At 38.1% G+C, this 18,733-nt stretch overlaps 1 protein-coding gene across 1 annotated transcript in view; it reads left to right on the top strand.

Annotated features, from left to right (window-relative positions):
- Nucleotides 1–18,733, top strand: part of MAP7D2 (MAP7 domain containing 2) — an 81,660-nt gene that overhangs the window by 50,728 nt on the left and 12,199 nt on the right. Inside the window, exons 4-9 of the mRNA XM_066313955.1 lie at nucleotides 5,323–5,437; nucleotides 6,366–6,464; nucleotides 8,405–8,515; nucleotides 9,799–9,921; nucleotides 12,767–12,915; nucleotides 13,968–14,095. Of these exons, the coding sequence (XP_066170052.1) occupies nucleotides 5,323–5,437; nucleotides 6,366–6,464; nucleotides 8,405–8,515; nucleotides 9,799–9,921; nucleotides 12,767–12,915; nucleotides 13,968–14,095 (725 nt within the window). The remainder of the gene's footprint in view (nucleotides 1–5,322; nucleotides 5,438–6,365; nucleotides 6,465–8,404; nucleotides 8,516–9,798; nucleotides 9,922–12,766; nucleotides 12,916–13,967; nucleotides 14,096–18,733) is intronic.

Here is an 18,733-nt window from a genome sequence, read left to right as displayed (position 1 = left end):
GAAGCTAAAGCAGGTCTGCGTCTGGATTCTTTGCCTTTCCTCTCTCCCTGCTCCTCCCCCAGGCTGAGGAGCGTGAGAGAAGGCTGTGTGGGCAGTAGGACAGGAGAGGGTGCTTGCTTGTTTGGGGATGGATTAAACCTGTGGAAGGAAAAGGTCCAGGAGCCTCTGAAGGAGAAGAAGGTGCACAGGGGAGCAGTCTATAGAACAGGGGAGGGTGAGAGAAGAAGGAAAGTGGGAATAGGAGACATCATCACCTTCTAGCTTCCCTTCACAATTTCTTGTCCCTCATTTCTCAAATTCTGTTTGAATTCTACTACAGGATCTGCCAGTTTAGCCCCACCTTCCCCTTGATCTTGTGATGAACCCCTCAAACTCTGTGTGCCTAATAAAAGTGAAGGTCTGAGTAAGGATGGTGATGAACTTTAAGTTCCCGGGGCATTGCAAGTTACTCACTGCATGTGAGTCATTTTTGAGACCATCTTTACTGGAAGAGCTTTTAACATGTATTTCCCCCACTTGGGGTGTGGGGTGTGTGTGCCCTGGCCAGTGAGCCACTGTGTATTGCAGCATCTTCTCAGTGTTTCTCCTTTTAACACCAGTTTACACTGGCTGGATACTGGAGTGTCCATTTTACTTGCTCATCAGATGTCTGAAATGACAAGTAGAGAGATTTTCTTCCTTCCTATCTGCCTTACTGGTTGTGCTTTATATTTATCCTGAATTATTTTTTCCTTTTTTTAACAGAGCAGAAAGTACTGCACATTCGTGATAGAAAGAGGTTATATAAATCTCTTTACAAAATACTGTTGTTGCATCTGAAAGAGTCTGAGAGGAATAGATCTTAACAAACTGGTGGGGTCTTGTTGGCTCCTATATCAGAGCATCCTCTGCTTCACTGTTTTGCTTACAAAGGACTTCATAAAGAGGTGGCTAAAATTCGATTTATTTTGCTTACTTTTCCCCTTCTGCAGTGCCAGATAAGAGATGGTGGTTGTACAGTCTCTCTTGGTAGGAATTGAGGTATTCTGTCAGAGCTCTTTGGGACAGCTGGAGCTTGTTGCAGAGCACAGTGGAAGTGTCAAATTCTTCAGAAGGAACTGAATAAATAATGTTTAGAAATTATTCTGTCTTCATTGGCCACATCTTTCTTGTTTGCAGAGGTCTTCAGTATCACTGTCCTTCCCTTTGTATAACTTTTATAGCTTATTTTGCCCACTTATTTTAGTAAAAACAGTCCTTGAGCCTTGGGGAAAGCAGCATGTGATTCTACAGAAGGGATTTAAAAGGTTTTTTTAACAGGGAACTGGACAAATAAAGTTAGTAATTTTTCAGTGAAAATATTTTTTTTCTCTTTTCTTATCTTGAACTTCCATGTGACTTGGAAATACCTTGTAAATAGATGTCTATATGAACACTGGTTATTGGGAAGAGATTGTTTTGGGGTATGTGCACTAAAATGTAACACTAAATGTGTTACATTTGTAAAAAATATGTGCTTAGACACAAGGGAGTGAAAAGCTCTCAAGATTTTGTAGCTTTAATTACTGTACTCCACTCCAAAGATGAAGCCAACTAATAATGTCAGGAAACAGCTACTTACATACTAGATATAAAGTGAGGAGGAAGAGATGATTTGGGGCTCTTTCAGATGTTTGTCTTGGAGATATAAGGAGACTGGTTTAGAATTATTTGCACAAATTATTTTAAGTCATAATAATTGAAACATTATTTTTTCCTTGTTGTCATGTCTATGTTATATTTTACACAGAAAAAAAAAGAAAGAACGTAATTGTGAGAAAACAAGTAATTTGACTGAGTTTTGAGGGGTGGGTTTTTGTTTGTTTTTAATTCAGACAATACAAGTGCTTATTCTATTGCTCAGGCTGAGGAAAACTTGCATGAGTAACTGGATTTTGGAAAGTAATGTGTATTTTAGATGCTTGCAGTAGATGGCTCTCTCTTATGATTCTATTCATTCTTAGTTTAACCTACATGTGGTGCTTGTGCATTATAGGAGGTTTTGTGCAAAAATTCACTTTATCTTGAGAGCAGACATTGTTTCCTCTATCTGTAGCTGTTAGAGTTCCCAAATGAGATCACATGCATAGTCTGATATGTTTTCAAGGTGCTTCATCTATAACAGACTGGAAGGGTTTTTCCACATTGTTTGCTGATGAAGGAAATCTTTGTCTTGTGGTTTAGTTTTTTGTCATGGAACAAATTATTAATGTATGAGTTGTTTATGCTATGCTTGCTTATGTCTTATTATTTTCTTTGGCTTTTTAGTTTTGTGCCAACTTAAAATGGTTTTTTTAATAACTATCCTTTCTTTGTGAAAAGCTGCCTTCATATTGTCCTTTATCTAACCTATATCTGCTGAGGTTTTGTGAGTTTTAATAATTATATTCTATAGGGCTCTAGCGAAAGGCTCTTTGCAAATGAAAATGAATGATCTTCTCCAAATAATGTAACTGAAGATTTGAACCTCAGATTGTAGGTAGAATGAGCTTTCAAATGTGTATGACATGTCATTTAATTTCTTTAATCTATTTCAGCATGCATTTTATTCTTGAAACGATACTTAGATAGTAGGTGGTCTAAGTGTATTCTGTGATTTGCAAACTATAGAATATTACATACTCCAAGCATTGTTAAAAACACCCAAACAAGACAGCAAACAGAAATAGCTGAAACATGATTGCCTTAATCTTCTCTTTTTTGATTAATGAATAACAATATTCATTAGAAATTGGGGGGGGGGGGAGGTTCTGTGTGAGAATATGCTTTAATGAGAAAGAAGAGGGTGGGTGATTTTCCTTGGTAAAGAGTGTGGGTAGAAAGATAGATTGGGGCAAGCTGGATAGTAGAAGCAAGTGGTCAAAAGAAGCACACTGCAGAGATGAAATGTATGAGGTTTGGAAAGACTAAGAAAGGGACTTAAAGAGAATTAAGATAGAGAGGTAGGAAGCTAAAAAACGACACATTTGTAATGCAAAGCCTGCACACGCAGGATTTAAATATGTAACTTGTAGCATCAAGTAGTAAGAGAAGACAGAAAGACTAGCAAACTAAAGCAGAGAGAACTGACTTTAGATTCCAGAGAGTGGAAGATTGTTTCCTTTTCCCAGGCAGGGTGTGTGCAAGAAGCAAGAAGGGGTATTCAAGGCTGTGGGGGGTTTCTTGCAGGAGAAGCTGCGCTTGAGCCTTGTGGTGCTTCGTTCATTTGCTCAGTAGGGAGGAGGAGAGAGGCAGAGCTCTCATTTTCATGCCTGCCTGGACACTGATGGCACTGAGTAGACAGGGGGGGGGGAGGAAGGGCAGGGAAGCAGCTGCCTGCTCTCAGTGGTCTTTGAAGGCTGTTACCTGATAGACCGGGAGCTCACAACACCACTGAAAGATTGTCTTCCTGGAGACTGCAGCGGAAATTCTAACAGCAGGGTGGGTCACCTGGCCAAAAGGTAACAGGGACAGGAGAGCTGGGAATGATAGAGGCTGCAAGAATTTCCTTTTTATACACTCTTTGTATAGAGGGTAATAGAATATTTTTGTAGTACAAGTGATTTGTAATAAAATTAAAGGAGAGCTTAAAGATTAAAAGGTTGCTTGCTGTTGATACTGATGGATAACTGATAGCAGGGTTGGATGAGGTGGAAAAAATGAGCTCAGAAATAAATTACTTCAAGTCATGGTAGTAGAAGAGATTCTTCAAAGATGTGGAAGAGGCAAAAGTATATTGTAGATAACCAGAAGATGATATGGGGCCATCTGGCAATGTAGAAACTCAATGAACAGGGTCGGAAGCCCAGGAAGGTAAGACAAAGTTTACAGGTACGTGTATAAAAGTATGGAGATTCCTGGAGGTGCCTAATGTTAGGGTTGGATGTGCTGAAAGAACTCCATCAGAGACAACTCGCTCACTACCAGTGCAGAGCCTGAAGGAAACACACTTGAACAAAGACTGAATTTTTTTTGTAAAATAGCTCAGGAAAGCCACACCAAAGGCATTAATCAGTGAGAGAAAGTAATCTGTCGAAGAGATGTATGAAGGGTTTTCCACACAATTTATCTGAGCTGCCAAAAGATTTTGGAGAGAGAGCAGGGGGTTTGATAAAAATCAAAATGTATATGATGTAATCTCAGAAGCCTGTAGAATCCATTTTGAAGTGGATGAGAGTAGGAGTTTTATACTAGACCAAAAGGACATAGCAAAGGTAATAAGGAATAGTGCCAAAAATACTGATAGGATCAAAGGGCTAAAACTGGCTGGGGCATGAGCTGGAGGCGGCAAGAATAAACTTATCTTTTACAGTAGGGGTTGGGCTGCTGAAATGTGAGGATGAGGAGGTTGCCAGATGCGAGCGAGGAACTGGGAGGAGGAAAGGAAGAGGCTGTTAGATGATGGAATTGTGGGTGGGGAAGAACCACATTTTATCTGCTTGAAAGGAGGAAAAGAAAAGGTGCAGGGATCATTGCCACAACAATAAATCTCTGAGAAACTAGCAGAGGGAGGAGGTGGGAATGAAACTCAGTGGAGGTCTTTGAGAGTCAAAAGGTGATAGAGAGGGCTAATTAGCTGTGAGTTAAAGGTAGAGCAAGATTTGAAGAGAGAAAAAAAAAATTATTCCCCCTGTTAAAATCCTAACTCATGGAGAAGAACATGGGGGTGATGGGGGGTGGGGGAGAAGTAAAGCTTGAAGCATTATGATGTAGGCATGCACTAAAATAAATTCACAGAGAAGAAAAGAAATCAGAAGGTCTTAAATGCCTAGACTTAAGGAACATAATAGAAGAAAGGAGGGAGTTCTTGTAAAAATAAATAAATAAGTAGGGCATCCTGCAAAGTAACCTACTTTGGGTTTGAAGTGATCATTTATCTGAGTGACTAGGTGGAGCCACTGGCATTGCAGCAATTTAACTGTGCTCAGAAAGGGACGGGAGAGAATCCTGGTGTCTGCATAGACAAGAAGGAGTTAATGCTTGTCGAGCATTATTCTTATACAAATTAAGTCCAGAGCACAGCAGCAGCCTCACCAGCAGGAAGGAGCAGATGCTAGGCAGTGATGCAACCTGTGTTATTTACTTAGGCCTCTGTAGTGACCTCAGTGGCTTGCAGACAAAGGATACGCGTATCTGGAGGTAGGTAGTGTGCTGATACCTTCTTTATTCAGTTCTTTTTCTTTTGCTGTGAGCAAGCTCCTGAAATCATCTTGTGTGGAGCAACAGGGAGACTGTGTATTTTTAGCGTGGTTTTGGAAGGCGGGGGAAGGAAGGTCCCAAATAACTGATTGAGGTTTGTGTCTGGGTTTGTACCAAAATTACCAGGAACGTTTAGAAGCCATGATGCGCCGGTCCCTCGAACGCAGCCAGCAGCTGGAGCAGAAGCAGAAGCGATGGTCGTGGGGAGGAGCACTGGCTGCAGGCTCAGGAGGCAGAGATGGTAAGTGAAACAGGCTGCCTGCATTGCAGATCTGGAAGTGCAAAATGCATGAGATTGTGAGATAGTAAGTATGATGGGTTTGTAGTTAGGGTGGTACGGTAGTGGCTACTGCCTTGGGGCGTGAATAAGTGCTTTGTAATTGCTTGCCAGGCTTCCTCTCCCTAATACTTTCTGTGGAGACAGGTTCCTCCTAACTTTAGGAATGCAGATCATTTTAATAGAGTAACCAGAATCTGTTTGGAGGATGCTAAATGCTAAAATTAAAATTGATGCACTGTCTCCCTTATTAGCTTCTTCCACATTTGTCTTCCCACGCACACAGTTAGCAAATTTAATATTCACCAAAGGACTGAGTGCTGTCTGAGGCTTGCAAAAGATGATCTGTTTTTGTTTGGTACTTCTAAAAACCTGATGGGAATTTCTAGATGACTATGCAGCATGTGCAGTTTAAAATAGTTTGGGTTTTTTTCCCCCACGTACATTCTGTTACTGCTATTTTTGCTTTGGCTTCAGAGGAAATTCTTTTTATTACATTATGAGTCACATGCTGCTTTTATATTTCAGAAAGATGCATGTTTTCTTTTTTCAATCATACAAATTATTTGAATTTGTCAGATTTGAATAAACGGATGTTTTAGGGAAAAACATCCATATTTGGATGTTGATGAAATACAACAATTACTCTCTTTTAAACAGTGTGTAAGTATATTTAAGTTTAAAAATACAAACTGTATTTCATATCATAGTTTTCATGATACATCATTAGAAAAGCCAGGAAGTTAAATGTATATAATAAAGAAAGAACTCTCTTACACTTTGAGAAAGAAACCAGTTTTCTTTGTGATGCAGTTTGTGCTTAATTCCAGCTCCCCCAACTTATTCAGTAATTTCTTTCACCTCTTTTTGCTCTGATTTCTCTGCTGTGTAGGTGAATCAGAAAATACCCCACCCCCTGTTCTAGGTTTAGCTGCCAACACCCTTCCTCCAGACCCTGTGACCTCTACTGCTCCTGCTGATTCCTTCAATGGTATTTCAGAGAATCACAGTACCATCGTGTCTCGTTTATAACTGTTCTAATCACTGTAATCCATCCACTGATCTTGTTCTTCCTAACCACTCTTTTCTTATCATTTCAGTCTGGTACTTTACAGCATTACCCTTAGTGATGTAGACCAGTGTCTTTTAATTTCCTTTTAATTTTGCCATGGTGGAGCAGTGCATGCCTCACATTCCAGCACAGTAGAGGCATTTCATGGTTCTCTCAGTAACTGTAGACTTCTACTGCTCAGATTCTCATCTTTGTTAGTTCTGTGGGTGCTCTGTGTGTGTGTGTGTGTGTGTGTGATTAATTACACATCTATTTGACAGTTCTAATGGACACACACAGGTGCTGTTGAGAAAAATTTCAGTTGCACAGTAAGGAAATGTGTTTTGAAGACCATGTTTCATCAAAACAGCCCTCTTTTTCCATCTCAAGGGCCTTCTTTTGCGATATTTTAGGAACAAATAAATTTGGTATAAACAGTTATGTTTTAGCCTCCTGAAATGAATTTTGGCCAAGCTGGTATTTGTAAAAAATTCAAGTGGTTGACTTTGTTTAAGCAATCATGTTTTATATTGTTCAGTTATCTTTTTTTCTGCAGGGTTTTATTTGTGGTTTGTTGGGCTTCTTTAATTGTTATTCCCATAAAAGGACTCTGAAGTAGATGAGTCCTCAAAAATTACAAATGGATTGCATATAGGATTTCTAATCTTGATTGCAAATGTACTTGGCATTTTGAAAAGAAAATCACAGCCTGTGCTTTTGAGAAGTAGATTCCTTCTCTCCCTCAAAGGAGGAATTAAGCTTGGCTATTACTCCTGCAGAATTCACAGTAAATGTTGTTCTGCCTATGATCTCACAGAACTATTATTTCTGTGCAAACAGATTCAATTTTTTTGCCGATTGTTCTTCATGTGCAAAGGTATTTGCCTGTGCAACTGATGTTTTACCAGCATACCAGCATTAAATGTGCTTTTTTAAAAAAGCAATGTAGTGAATTGCGTTGTTAACTGTAGTAATGGAGGCAAATTGCAAGTATTGATTGGTATTGGAAGCCCCACTAAAGCAATGATTTAATGGACATAATAGGGAATGCAGTAACTTAGAAGGTGCATAGTTAGGGCCACATACGTTTCTCTAGATGAAAATATTTTTGGTTTTGAAAGAAATAGAGTTCAAATGTAGGGGACAAAGCATCTGTGCTTTTAACTTTTGAGTATCAGATAGTGATGATCATGTACTAGTACTCTAGTAATACTGACTAACTTCTCTCTTTCATTCAGTTGAATAAATGCCAAGGTAGGAAATGGGTATTGTGCTCAAACAGACTTTGTCAAATGGTATTTCTGAAGAAAAATGTACCAAAAATCTGAGCTGTCTAATTTTTTTAATTCTTCTCAAGCATGAAAAGATAAAGCTGAATGGCTGATGCCAGCTCAGTCATTAAAACAGTGAGGTCTCATGCAGATGCACAAATGTTGGTTATTTCATTTTCTTGTTAGAGTAATATCTGATGTGAATCTCAGCTCTTCCAGACTGAAGGTAGAGGGGAGGGGGAATGAAGATGAGTTCACAGTTGTCATGTATGCAGTTTGTTTTCTTTGGGTAACTTTATGCTTGTGCTGGTGTTGAGTGTCTTGTATCAGAATAGCTTCACACGTTCAGATCTGATATATAATTACTTATCAGTGTCAGTATAAAAACCAGGCTGTCGTGAAACTGGAACATTAAATTCACAAGCAGAAAAGTTGCATGCCAAGCATGTGTCGTAGGGTGCTGGTCCTCAGCGGTCAGAAAGAGCTCATCTCATTCCAGTTCAGTGCTATGATCAGTGCAAGGGCCAAGAGTACAAATGCAAGGTTAACTTTTGGAGTTGATCAACACTGTGGTTTGAATACAAATATCTTCAATGCGTTTCTCTGCAGCATGTGACAAACTTTCAGCTTCTACAATGAATCTGCCAAAGCAAATGGAGTCGCCAATCAGTAAACGCCTCTCGTCCTCCACAGCGGCCATAACGCATTCCCCTGACAGAGGCAAGTGAACATGCTGGTCTCCTGCCAGCAGAAACTCTCCTTCTGCTTAAAGCACCGCTGGTCCATATAGCTTTGTGATTTGCTTGTGTCTGTTATTCAAAGGAACTCAAACATCTGAAAGATTCTGTATTAATAACATGGTTCTGCAGCCTGTCCCAAGGCTGTGCTGCCGTGCTGGAGATCACAGCCCAGCAACGAATGCCATGGGTTTTTTACTGATTCTTTTCCAAATTTTGATACTCCAGCAAACAGGGTTGTAAGTACGGGCTGTGACTGCAGCAATTTCCTCTAACTGTACTGCTTGTGACCTTCTAGCAAAATATGGAAAAACAAGCAAACCAAGGGTGTGGTCTGGCAGTAGATATGGGATGTTCTATAGGCAGGGGTACATCTGATAACCTGGGAGACTTCAGTCTGGTGACCAGAGTTGTGGAGCCTGTTCATTTCTTATGAAACTCTGATCCTCAAGACTCCACAAAAGATGATCATCTTGTAGGATTAGTGATTGCTAAACACTACAAAGAGGACTGAAGAGTTTATCTCACTGCGAACTCTTTGGATTTTTTTATGTTTATTTTGTGTTTGCTTTTTTCCCCTTCTACCCCATTTTTTAAAAAATCTAATGGGGAAAAATATATTTCCTGAAATAAATTACTATGAAGCCTTGTTTCAAGAATGAAAAAGGGAAGGTAAATTTATTTTAGTTTTTGAATTGCTTAAGCTCATCAGTAGCTTTGAGATTATTATGACAGATGGTTATATATACATGTAATAGGAAAGTCTATAAATGTCTTATATAGTTGACACTTACATTTATGGAGTAGGAAGTAATGCAGGCATACTGTATAAATAAGACTTACGTAACATGGTGAGATGGCAGATTTCAAATGCAGTCCTAGCAGGGGTGGCAAATTAATAAGCAGCTGTGCTGTTCTACCAAGTGTTTTACCTTTCCTACTGGGGAAGAAGACAAACCTTTTTTGTGCTGAGTCATGAAAGCAACCATTTTGCAGAAGGGAACATGTCTCTGAGTAAAAACAAAATACAACATGATTTTAACCTTATTGTGTGTAATAATGTATAAGTGGGAAACTTTAAACAGTGGAGAAATTAGAAAGTTTTCTTCAGAGGGAATGAAAATTATCTTCAAGTATTTTAAAGCTCAAAAAGTTCAAGTTTTTTTTTGTCATTTCATTTAATCATTTCATCATTTTGTTTCAGTTATTTTAACGTAACATTGTTTTATTTCTTTGCATTTTATTTTATTTGCTCCCATCCTTCAGCTCACCGCATGCATCTTAGTCCAATGGAAAACTTTATTGTTTCTCGACTGCTGACTCCCACACAGTCATCTTTAGCCAGAAGCAGAAGTACATTAATGCTTTCTGAGCAGTACAATACTCCAGGTAAAAATGTGACTTCCTCACTTTGAAACTGTTGAGGTATGTTTTTAGCTGTGTTTATGTAGCTGCTGGAAGAAATGGAATACTATGAAACAAATGACAATTTACAGGATAGTACAAAATCAATGATGAACTAAGCTGTTTCAGATAGCAGTGTATTTAAAATCTTTGAAAAGCACATTATCTTGTCTGTCCTGCTCTGAATATCTATCTTGGAAAAAAAGTCATTAAAACTGCAGACTATCAAAAAAATATAAGTATATTAATTTAAAAAACAGGCTTTTAGACAAAGATGTGACAACTCTCAGAGGCTTTGATTGATTTATTAATGTCAGCCTTGTCATGCCCGAATAGTGTGTAGAACAGAAATCCCAGTGCACCATTGAGCCTTAATTATTTTTACCAGGGTTCCAGTTTCTATCTGTTAAATATCTTTTTGCCTTTAACTGTGTGACTGTGACACCTATATATATATATATATACACATGAAAAAACAGAATATTGATAGGAAGGTGTCAGTTGCAGAAATTATTGATTTTTAAGGGATGATAGTTACCATTCCTACGTGTAAAGGATAGTCTTATAAAATCATTATTTTGCAGATATCTACAAAAATAATGTTTCCAGTCCTGCTAATTACTTAGGCAAGTGCCCAACTTTGAGTAGTTTCTGCTTATAGAACCATACCTGGTCACAGTGTTGGCTGAAACAAGACAAAAGTTTAATGGCCCTTTTTACTTTTAATAGAACAAACAAAAAAGGGACCCCAAAGCACACACCCAAATACCTGTCTTGCAAAAGGAAACGCTTTTCCAAGATTAAACTATTTAGATGACAAAAGACTGATCATCTTTATGATGATTGTTTTTACACATCTTGATTAAAATAGGTTTACGTTCTGCATCTGTGCTGTTCATGCAAAGCTATTTAAAAATGAATTGCTAAGCAAACCTACTTTCCCTTGTGTGTTACTTTTCTGTTCGGTGCATAGAGACACTGATATTGAATGCCATTGCTTCCCTTCTTTTCTACATTAAAAAGTGTAGAAAACTGCCTCTACTGGAAGCAGAAATGTTTTCAAATAGTACTTGAGAAAGTTCCCAGTTTGCTTACTGCTCAGGGACCAATTACTGCCAAGAGTGAGCAAAACCCAACTCAAACCTAGATCAGTACATTCTGCTTAAGATTTTGAGCTGAATTGCTGAGGCCACCTATGGATGATTTTTTCTGTCTTGTATTTGATATCAAAGAAATCAATAAGGATGGCTTTTGTCCTTCCTCACTCATTTTGTCTGTAAACTCTCAGATTTATCTCTCTTCATCACAGGAACTTTAAAGTAACACACTGGCATGTCTGACAAGGGTACAATTTGTTCAGCAAACTGCTTTTTCATTGAGCTGAAACAGGGCAGCTGATTTTGGGAACAGCTTTTTGAACAAGCCTCCTCTTGTCATTTCTCCACAAGGCAATCAGGCTGTAGCACAAGTGCAAGCAATCTCAGAGGCCATTGACATTTTGTCAGTAATTGCCAGCAAAATAGTTGAGGGAGATCTCCCATTTGTCATGTACTTCTCACCACAGAAGTAGCTTCCTGAACAGGGAAGAAGGATCTTCCAAGAGCTCATACTGTGCCTCCTGTCATTATGCTGGGGTCAAAAATGCTCTGCTACTGCATTTTCTGTAAGCTTAGAAATGAGGAGCCTCAATTTCACTCCACAGCAACACATTATTAATGTCACTCAAAGTCAAGGTATTCAGGCAAACAGTTGTTACTGGATGCATAATTAATTCTTTTAACAGTTGAAGTAAAAATATTTATCTTAGGCAGCTTTTAAGTTTCTTAATGTTTTTGTTAATGTACAGTACCTTATGCCAATTGGCTGGAAAGTGGGTCAAAGAATACAAAGGTCCAGTTAAACATCAAAGCATTCAAAAAGGCTTCATTAAAAATTTATTAGGGCTGCCTCCTAAAAAAATTTGGGAATGTGACTTTCTTTACGTTAGTGCATAATTACTGCTTTTTCAGCGTCAATATCCCTCCTGACTTTAGTTGCCTAAAATTGGAAACACTTGATTGCAGTTAGTGTCTGTCTTATTGATAAAACGTATACTCTGTTGATTGTTCTATATGTATGTGAAAGTTTCATCTTAGAAGGCAATATGAACAAAATGAGGAGTAAAAGATCCGATTTTAAAAAATCCTGTTCATATTGCAAATAAAAAGAAGTTGCCCTGTAAACTGTAATCTATGTGTCACACTCAAATTGATGTCTCACTCAAATAACAATAACTGAAATACCTACAGCAGAGTTTAGGTTTGGGGCGTTTTTGTTAGGTGTTTTTTTGGTTGTTTTGTTTGGTTGGTTGGTTGGTTGGGTTTTTTATTAAATATTATTTGGGAAAGTAATTAGCATATTTAGGAGCCTTTGCATATTTAGGCTTTAAAAAAGGCAGAACCCCCTGTGCTTCTGTTACCTTTCTTATTCTGCAGTATATGTTCAAAAATCACCCAGCTAGTATTATCTGCTTATTCTTTTTATCATATGCAAAGGAAGCTGGACTTCTTAGAAGAAAAAAGTCACAGTATTAGTCAGGTGAATCAAAAGGTATATGAGTAAGAGAGCAATATTTTAGAGATAACTTTTTCCTATGGAATGTTTCAGTTGAGACATTTTGGATAAACACGGGATCATGTTGAATGCATTATATGTGATATTTTAAAACACTAAAAACCACTTTAAAACTACCTTTGAACATTATAACATGAAAGTATGCTGTTTTCTCCCCTCCTTTACTTCCTCTATCTGTGCTCCCTTTCGCTCTTGCTATTGTACTGTAACTCTTTAGTATTCCATATCTGTCCTCGTGTAGCACCAGCTAGTCCTCTTAAATCTCCCTACAAGCCTTCCCCCACCCGAAGCACTGACAGGAAGAAGGCAACTTCACCCTCCACTGCCAATGCCATGAAAGGGGCACCTGCAGCTGAAGTTACTCAGGTGAGTTTGTAATGGTTTTGATTTCACTTCTGCTTGTTATCTTTCCCTTTACATGAATATAAATGGAGTGCTTCCCTTGCTATAAGAAACAGAAGTAGAAAAGTAGGCCCTGACAACACCTGTTGCCTTTGTGCTCCTGTCAAGGAGCATTTTGATATCTTCTTCTTCTTGGGAATCAGTGTAGAATGTATTGGAACGCCAACACCCCTATTTTCAGAGAACTGAGGCACTGAAGTGGATTGTTTTTGTATTTGCTTGTAACTTCTGGGAATGGGGATGACAAATAGAAATCCCCACTGAATTGTTGGTTAATGAGCAAGCTTCATATATTTCAGAAACTCCCCAAGTGTATTGATAATGCCTCTGTTTTACACCAATTGCTTTAACTCTTTCTGTGGACATTTTAATGCTGTTTGCTTAAAATATGCATTATTGATCCACCATAGTTTCCAGAAAAAAAAAGGCAAGTCACTCACCTTCACTGAGTGTATGCCGCTTAAGGCATGCTGTAAAAAAATTCTGTGTTTTAATATAACAATATAAAAATTCTATAATATCATATTCACATAAGGTTCTGTATCTTGTAATACTTAATGATAGGGGGGATTCATGCCATCTAAATCAGCTGCAAGTGAGAGAACCAAAGCCTGGAGTAAAGATTTGTGTCGGTCTTAGCTGTGATTCAGTGTTACATGCAGCAACGTTTCTGTGAGATGCCTGCTTGCACTGCTGATCATGTCTAAGCAGGGGCATATGGATGATTTTGAAGATTCCGCCCAGTGCCACCACCCCTTTCCCAAGAACTCCTGCAGAGGCTGTGATGTGTATTACTTATCTGAAATTTGCATGTTCTGCCCATGCAAGACAGGGGTGGGTGTGTGCTATGTCTGTCTAAAATAAAAAATTATTAATAGTTGTGAGCTCCTGTTTAAAAAGCTTTTACAAATGTGCCACACAAATCTCTTTATATGCTATCTTGTTAGTAAAACAATCAAATGCATTTTTGATTTATTGATCTTAATTATGGAAATTAAAATGAACTGTGCTTCTAGACTGAGAAGATAAAGAAGGAGAAGCGACCTGCAACACCTGGTTCATCATCAGGTATGGGATCTCCTCTGAGAAGGTCTGATTCTCCTGCTGCCATGTCCAGAAGATCTGCATCGCCTGCAACACCTAAGTATGCCTTTCTTATTAGTGGACTAATATTCTGTGAATTTCTTACTACCTGTAAATGAAGCATAGATGCTTGAGGAACTTCCTTTGAAGTGTTGTATAAAATCTAGTTAATTTTACTTATACATAAACACATACACAGATGGGTGAGAGGAGAGATATAGATGACAAATCTGATATCTGTAATATTGTGTTAGTACCCACAAGAGACAGTTCTCTTTACCTTTCCTCAGTCTTGAGATTACAGTGCATTTTATTTCATTATTCATATGAAATCTTACTTCACATTTATTTTAAAATATGCCCTTCTTTTGTTTGATTTTGAGGACACTGCCTAATGTGAAGAAATGCACTCATCATGAATACTAACTAGAAATTCCAGCATTTAATATATGCATTTCCTATTGTTGGCATGACCATCTGGTGCCATAAATACACTTAAGTATGTGTCATCTAAGCCATTGGTTTTAACCTTTGCTCATTTGCAGACCTCTGTGGTTTAGCTGCCTTTTTTTTTTTTTCAATGCAGAGCTGTGGATCTATAGCACATCTGGGTTTACTGGCAACTGACTTGCTTTTCGTAATGGTCTTTTGCTGAAACTTTATCATATGTACCACAGCTTGCAATTCAAGTCTAAGGAAATATATCTCCAGGTTTCTTAGAACAGAATATTAAGTCTGGCTCTAATGTAGGAGTATTCTAAAGTAGTCCTGGTCTACAGTATTTGCCTAATTTATTTGGCTGGTTGAATGATTTGGGTTTTTTCCCTTAGACCTTTTTTGTGGGTGCCGCTTCTGTCTTGAAAATTGTCTTATTTATTTCTCTTTTTTTAATCTGAAGCTGGCCATATTTTGAACCTTGGCTTGATGATCCCCTTTCTGACAAATTTATTCTGCCTGAAAAACCAGCTGGTGTTCCTTTTCTGTTTCAGCTCTGAGGTCATAGCTCTTTAGTGGGGGATGATTTTGTGTGTGAATCTGATGTTAGACAACATAAGGAAGCCATCTGACTCTCAGCATTCTTTCTGGTTTAGGCATCCCCTTGCATGTAACTGGGACATTGCAATTCTTTGTTTGTGTTATAAGGCTACCAATTCTCAAACTTCCAATATTGTATACGTAGTTTCATCAGATTCTGTGGTGTGAACTACATCCGTTTTGTGAAAAATTGAATGAAACGCAATGTCCGTGACAATCAACTTTCTTCTTACAGTTTTGAGCAGATCATTGTCTAGTGGCACCCTGCAATGTAAAACAAAAAAAAAAGTTTGAGTTCTAAGGCTGTATATTATTCTGCAAGTACTGATACTCCCTGCTCGGAATGCATTTTTTAGTTTTTTCAACCAGTATAAGAGACACACCATGAGACACATTTAGTTAAGCAAAATGATTGGTGGGAAATGAATTAGCTGAGAGTCAAGTGGTTCTTGCTGGGCAGATGAAGGTCAGTGTAGACCATCAGAGAAATGGCCAGTGGTTAAAAGAAAAAGTTCTTGCGAGACAGCTTTAATGCTTCCTCAGAAAGATATGCCCAATCTTAATCTGTAGCACTAATTTCCATAAAAAAATAGGAAATTATGGAGGTTTTTTTCCCCAGAGGTGCAAATTATGATAACCTTTGTAGGGTAAAGTGTTTTACCCTATAAGGAATACTGTTTTTAGCAGAAGAAACAGATGCTGCATGAAGGAATTAAGAAGCCTGGTGGGTTTCTCTGTGATTGAGAGCCAAAGTAGTGATCCCTTTTTTTTTCCCCCTTCCTTCTCTTTCAAGGGACTCTGATTCTGACCATGGCTAGAAATGTATTACTGAGCATTTAACCTTAACATCACCCAATTAGAACACCCTTCTTGACCTTAGGAGAGATACAGTAAATGGAGTTTAAATCCATGTTTATTACTGATTGCAGAAACAAAGTTCAGCTTCAGCACTTTCAAAACTTCACCTCATAATTCTAAAATAAAAAGTGCCCTAATTACCATATTGTATTATTAGACATAGATAATAAGTGATAATATAATATGCATTTCTTCATACAACTTAAATTCCACTGTTAATTTTCATCAAGGAGATAAGATTATACAATCTAAAGGAAGGTTCCAAAAGCCTTACTGCCTATATTTAAATCCACTGACCAGCAAGACCATTATCTGACATTTAAGTCTGACTAAATATATATACAAACACTCATTCTCCTTACAAACCTTTTACACATTTAATCTTTCTCCTTCTAGCACACTATATGACTGAAAAATTACCTTGGAAGGAATAAGAATACATATTGTATTAGTACTTAGTGATCCTGCATAGCACCCTAACCTCTAAAGCTGTTGAGGAAAGAATCAGTTATGACCAGTAATCTACATGACAATTATCTGTATGCATTTCTTTTCTTAACTTGAATGCCAAGTCACGTATTCTTTCGTTGGTATTGCTCTAGTTACTAGTTCTTCACAGTTGTCATCTTAGTTTCTGAGTGGCAGTAACTTGTCTTCTTAATATGCTATTTCATTATTTATTAAATAAAAAGCTCTTTTTATCATGGTAAAGTAACTGAAACAGGATCAAACAAGATGATAAAACTTCAGCCTGAAGAGACACAGTGATTATTGGCAGAAGAGAGTTGCAGTAGTTACATAAATAAAATACTAATGTTTCAAATGGGCAAATTTTACTGAGAAAGCAAAAAAGGTCAGCCCAAAAACATAACATCTGAGACAAATGAACAGATATAGATGTAAAAAGGAGAAAAGGAAAAAAAAAAGGCAGAACCACAATTAAAAGCAGGGAAGAATTCAAGTCTTGATGTTACTTGGAAGAGTTAATATATCAAGAACTGTCACAGAAAGAAATCCGGAACTATTATTTTGAAGCTTAATCTGGATCAGCTGACAAAGATGAAAGTTAATGGATTAGGGAGTGTGAACAATTGAGAAATTGTCTTTAATTTTTTTCAATTGCTATTGGATACTGATGGTGTAAAGTACTCCTTGTCTTCAGATCTTTCACAAGATCAATAATAACAGGATAGGGGTTTGGGTAATTTTTTTGTTTTATGCTTCATCTTTGAAGATCTATACATTAATCAGTTTATTCTTGCAGTATCCCTCAGAGAATAGGTAAGTGTGCTTTCTTATAGATCAGGAAGGCAATAAAGCCTGTGTCCTTCACATGTCTTTGGGCAAATAGTCCCTAAATAAATCAATGGCACCTGACTGAATCAAGGAAGTAGGATTTAGTTTTAAGTGTCTTCAGATGAATCATAGCGTAAGCCAGTGAATTAAAATCGAAAGCTCTGACAAGCCTCTGTGTCACATTCCTGTGCCAAAGCATAACCTCATGAGAGAAGGAGAAAGGGGGAAGGGAAGATGATGAGTGGTGCTGCTGATGGGTGGTGGTTCATGTTTCCTTTCCAGATCCCAGGCTGGTCATTGTCCTTTGCTCATGGTTTCACTAACTGAACACCCCCTGGTTCTGTTGGGTGACAGCCCTCTGTAGCCTGGGGGAAGCACTTTTGACAGAAATGTGCATGCTCAGTCAAATTGCAGAATACTGATGGAATATGAACATAGACTCATACAAAAAAGTGCCCCCCAAACTTGTAAAATGTTTAAAAATAAGTTACTGGAAAGGCATGAATTCCCCACAGAAGTAGCTTCTATGTCCTGTAGTGACCCATTTTAGATTTTATTTTGTATGTGCTATGTTTACTACTCTTGGTTTTTGTTCTGACTTGGAAAGATAAAAACAGTGGGTAGAATGTTGGATCAAGAGTATTTTGAGGGATTTTTTAGCAGTTAGCTAGATAATGGGCCAGTTCACGATTTTGAAACATCTGTAATATAGCAGCTATTCAAAAAACTATTCTACAGACCTATGCTGAGTTCTCTTTTAAGAAATGTGAAAGAGAAATGAACCTGTCTTTGGCTACAAAAGATCAAAACTAAGAGTGAAAGAAAACTGCTTTTAAGAAAGTGTCACAGATAGAACAAAAAATGTCAGAACCCAGAAATAGCTTGTGATCAGAGCAATGTCAGAAAGCAGGCTTGAGAACATGCAGCTCCTTGGTGTGGTTTCAGTAGAGTTTTGGTTGAATTAATGGGAAGAAGGGGGAAAAATAATGCAGCTCTGGCATTGCTGAATATTTCTGATTTACAGTCAGCCTCATGAACAGCCATTACCAGTGACCTGCCACACAGCTGGCTTTTCAGGAGAGCATGCTGTTCTCTGCCCTGCTGTTTATGGCCAGAGCTGGATGTGACCTCTGATTTGTGTGCTACATGTGCTTTATTTTCTCTGCTTAGCAAAAGGAGGCTCATAACCCCTCATTTGCTCTTCCTGAGACATCGTTCCGCAGAATGGACTATCCCTAATAATTTGTAATTGAATAGGAGCCTTTGTAATTAAGAATCAGTGAATGCTCACTCCTGATAGATGTTCTAGCAGTGCATGTAAGGGCCAGCTTCTTTCATGCTGCTGCCCCCATGTCAGCTCAGGGCAGTTAGGTGAGAAAACTAATGTCTTCTTGGGAGAGAGGAAGGTGCTTCTGTATTCCCCTGTAAAATCCAGTCACTGAGAATGAGTAAGCTGTCTGACAACTGATATGTTACCACCTCTTGGATTTTAGTGATTCATCATCTTAAT

This window comes from Sylvia atricapilla, chromosome 2 (assembly GCF_009819655.1).
Source record: "Sylvia atricapilla isolate bSylAtr1 chromosome 2, bSylAtr1.pri, whole genome shotgun sequence".
NCBI lineage: Eukaryota > Metazoa > Chordata > Aves > Passeriformes > Sylviidae > Sylvia > Sylvia atricapilla.
The sequence above is the reverse complement of the archived record's forward strand: the minus strand, read 5'-3'. Positions and strand labels throughout refer to the sequence as shown.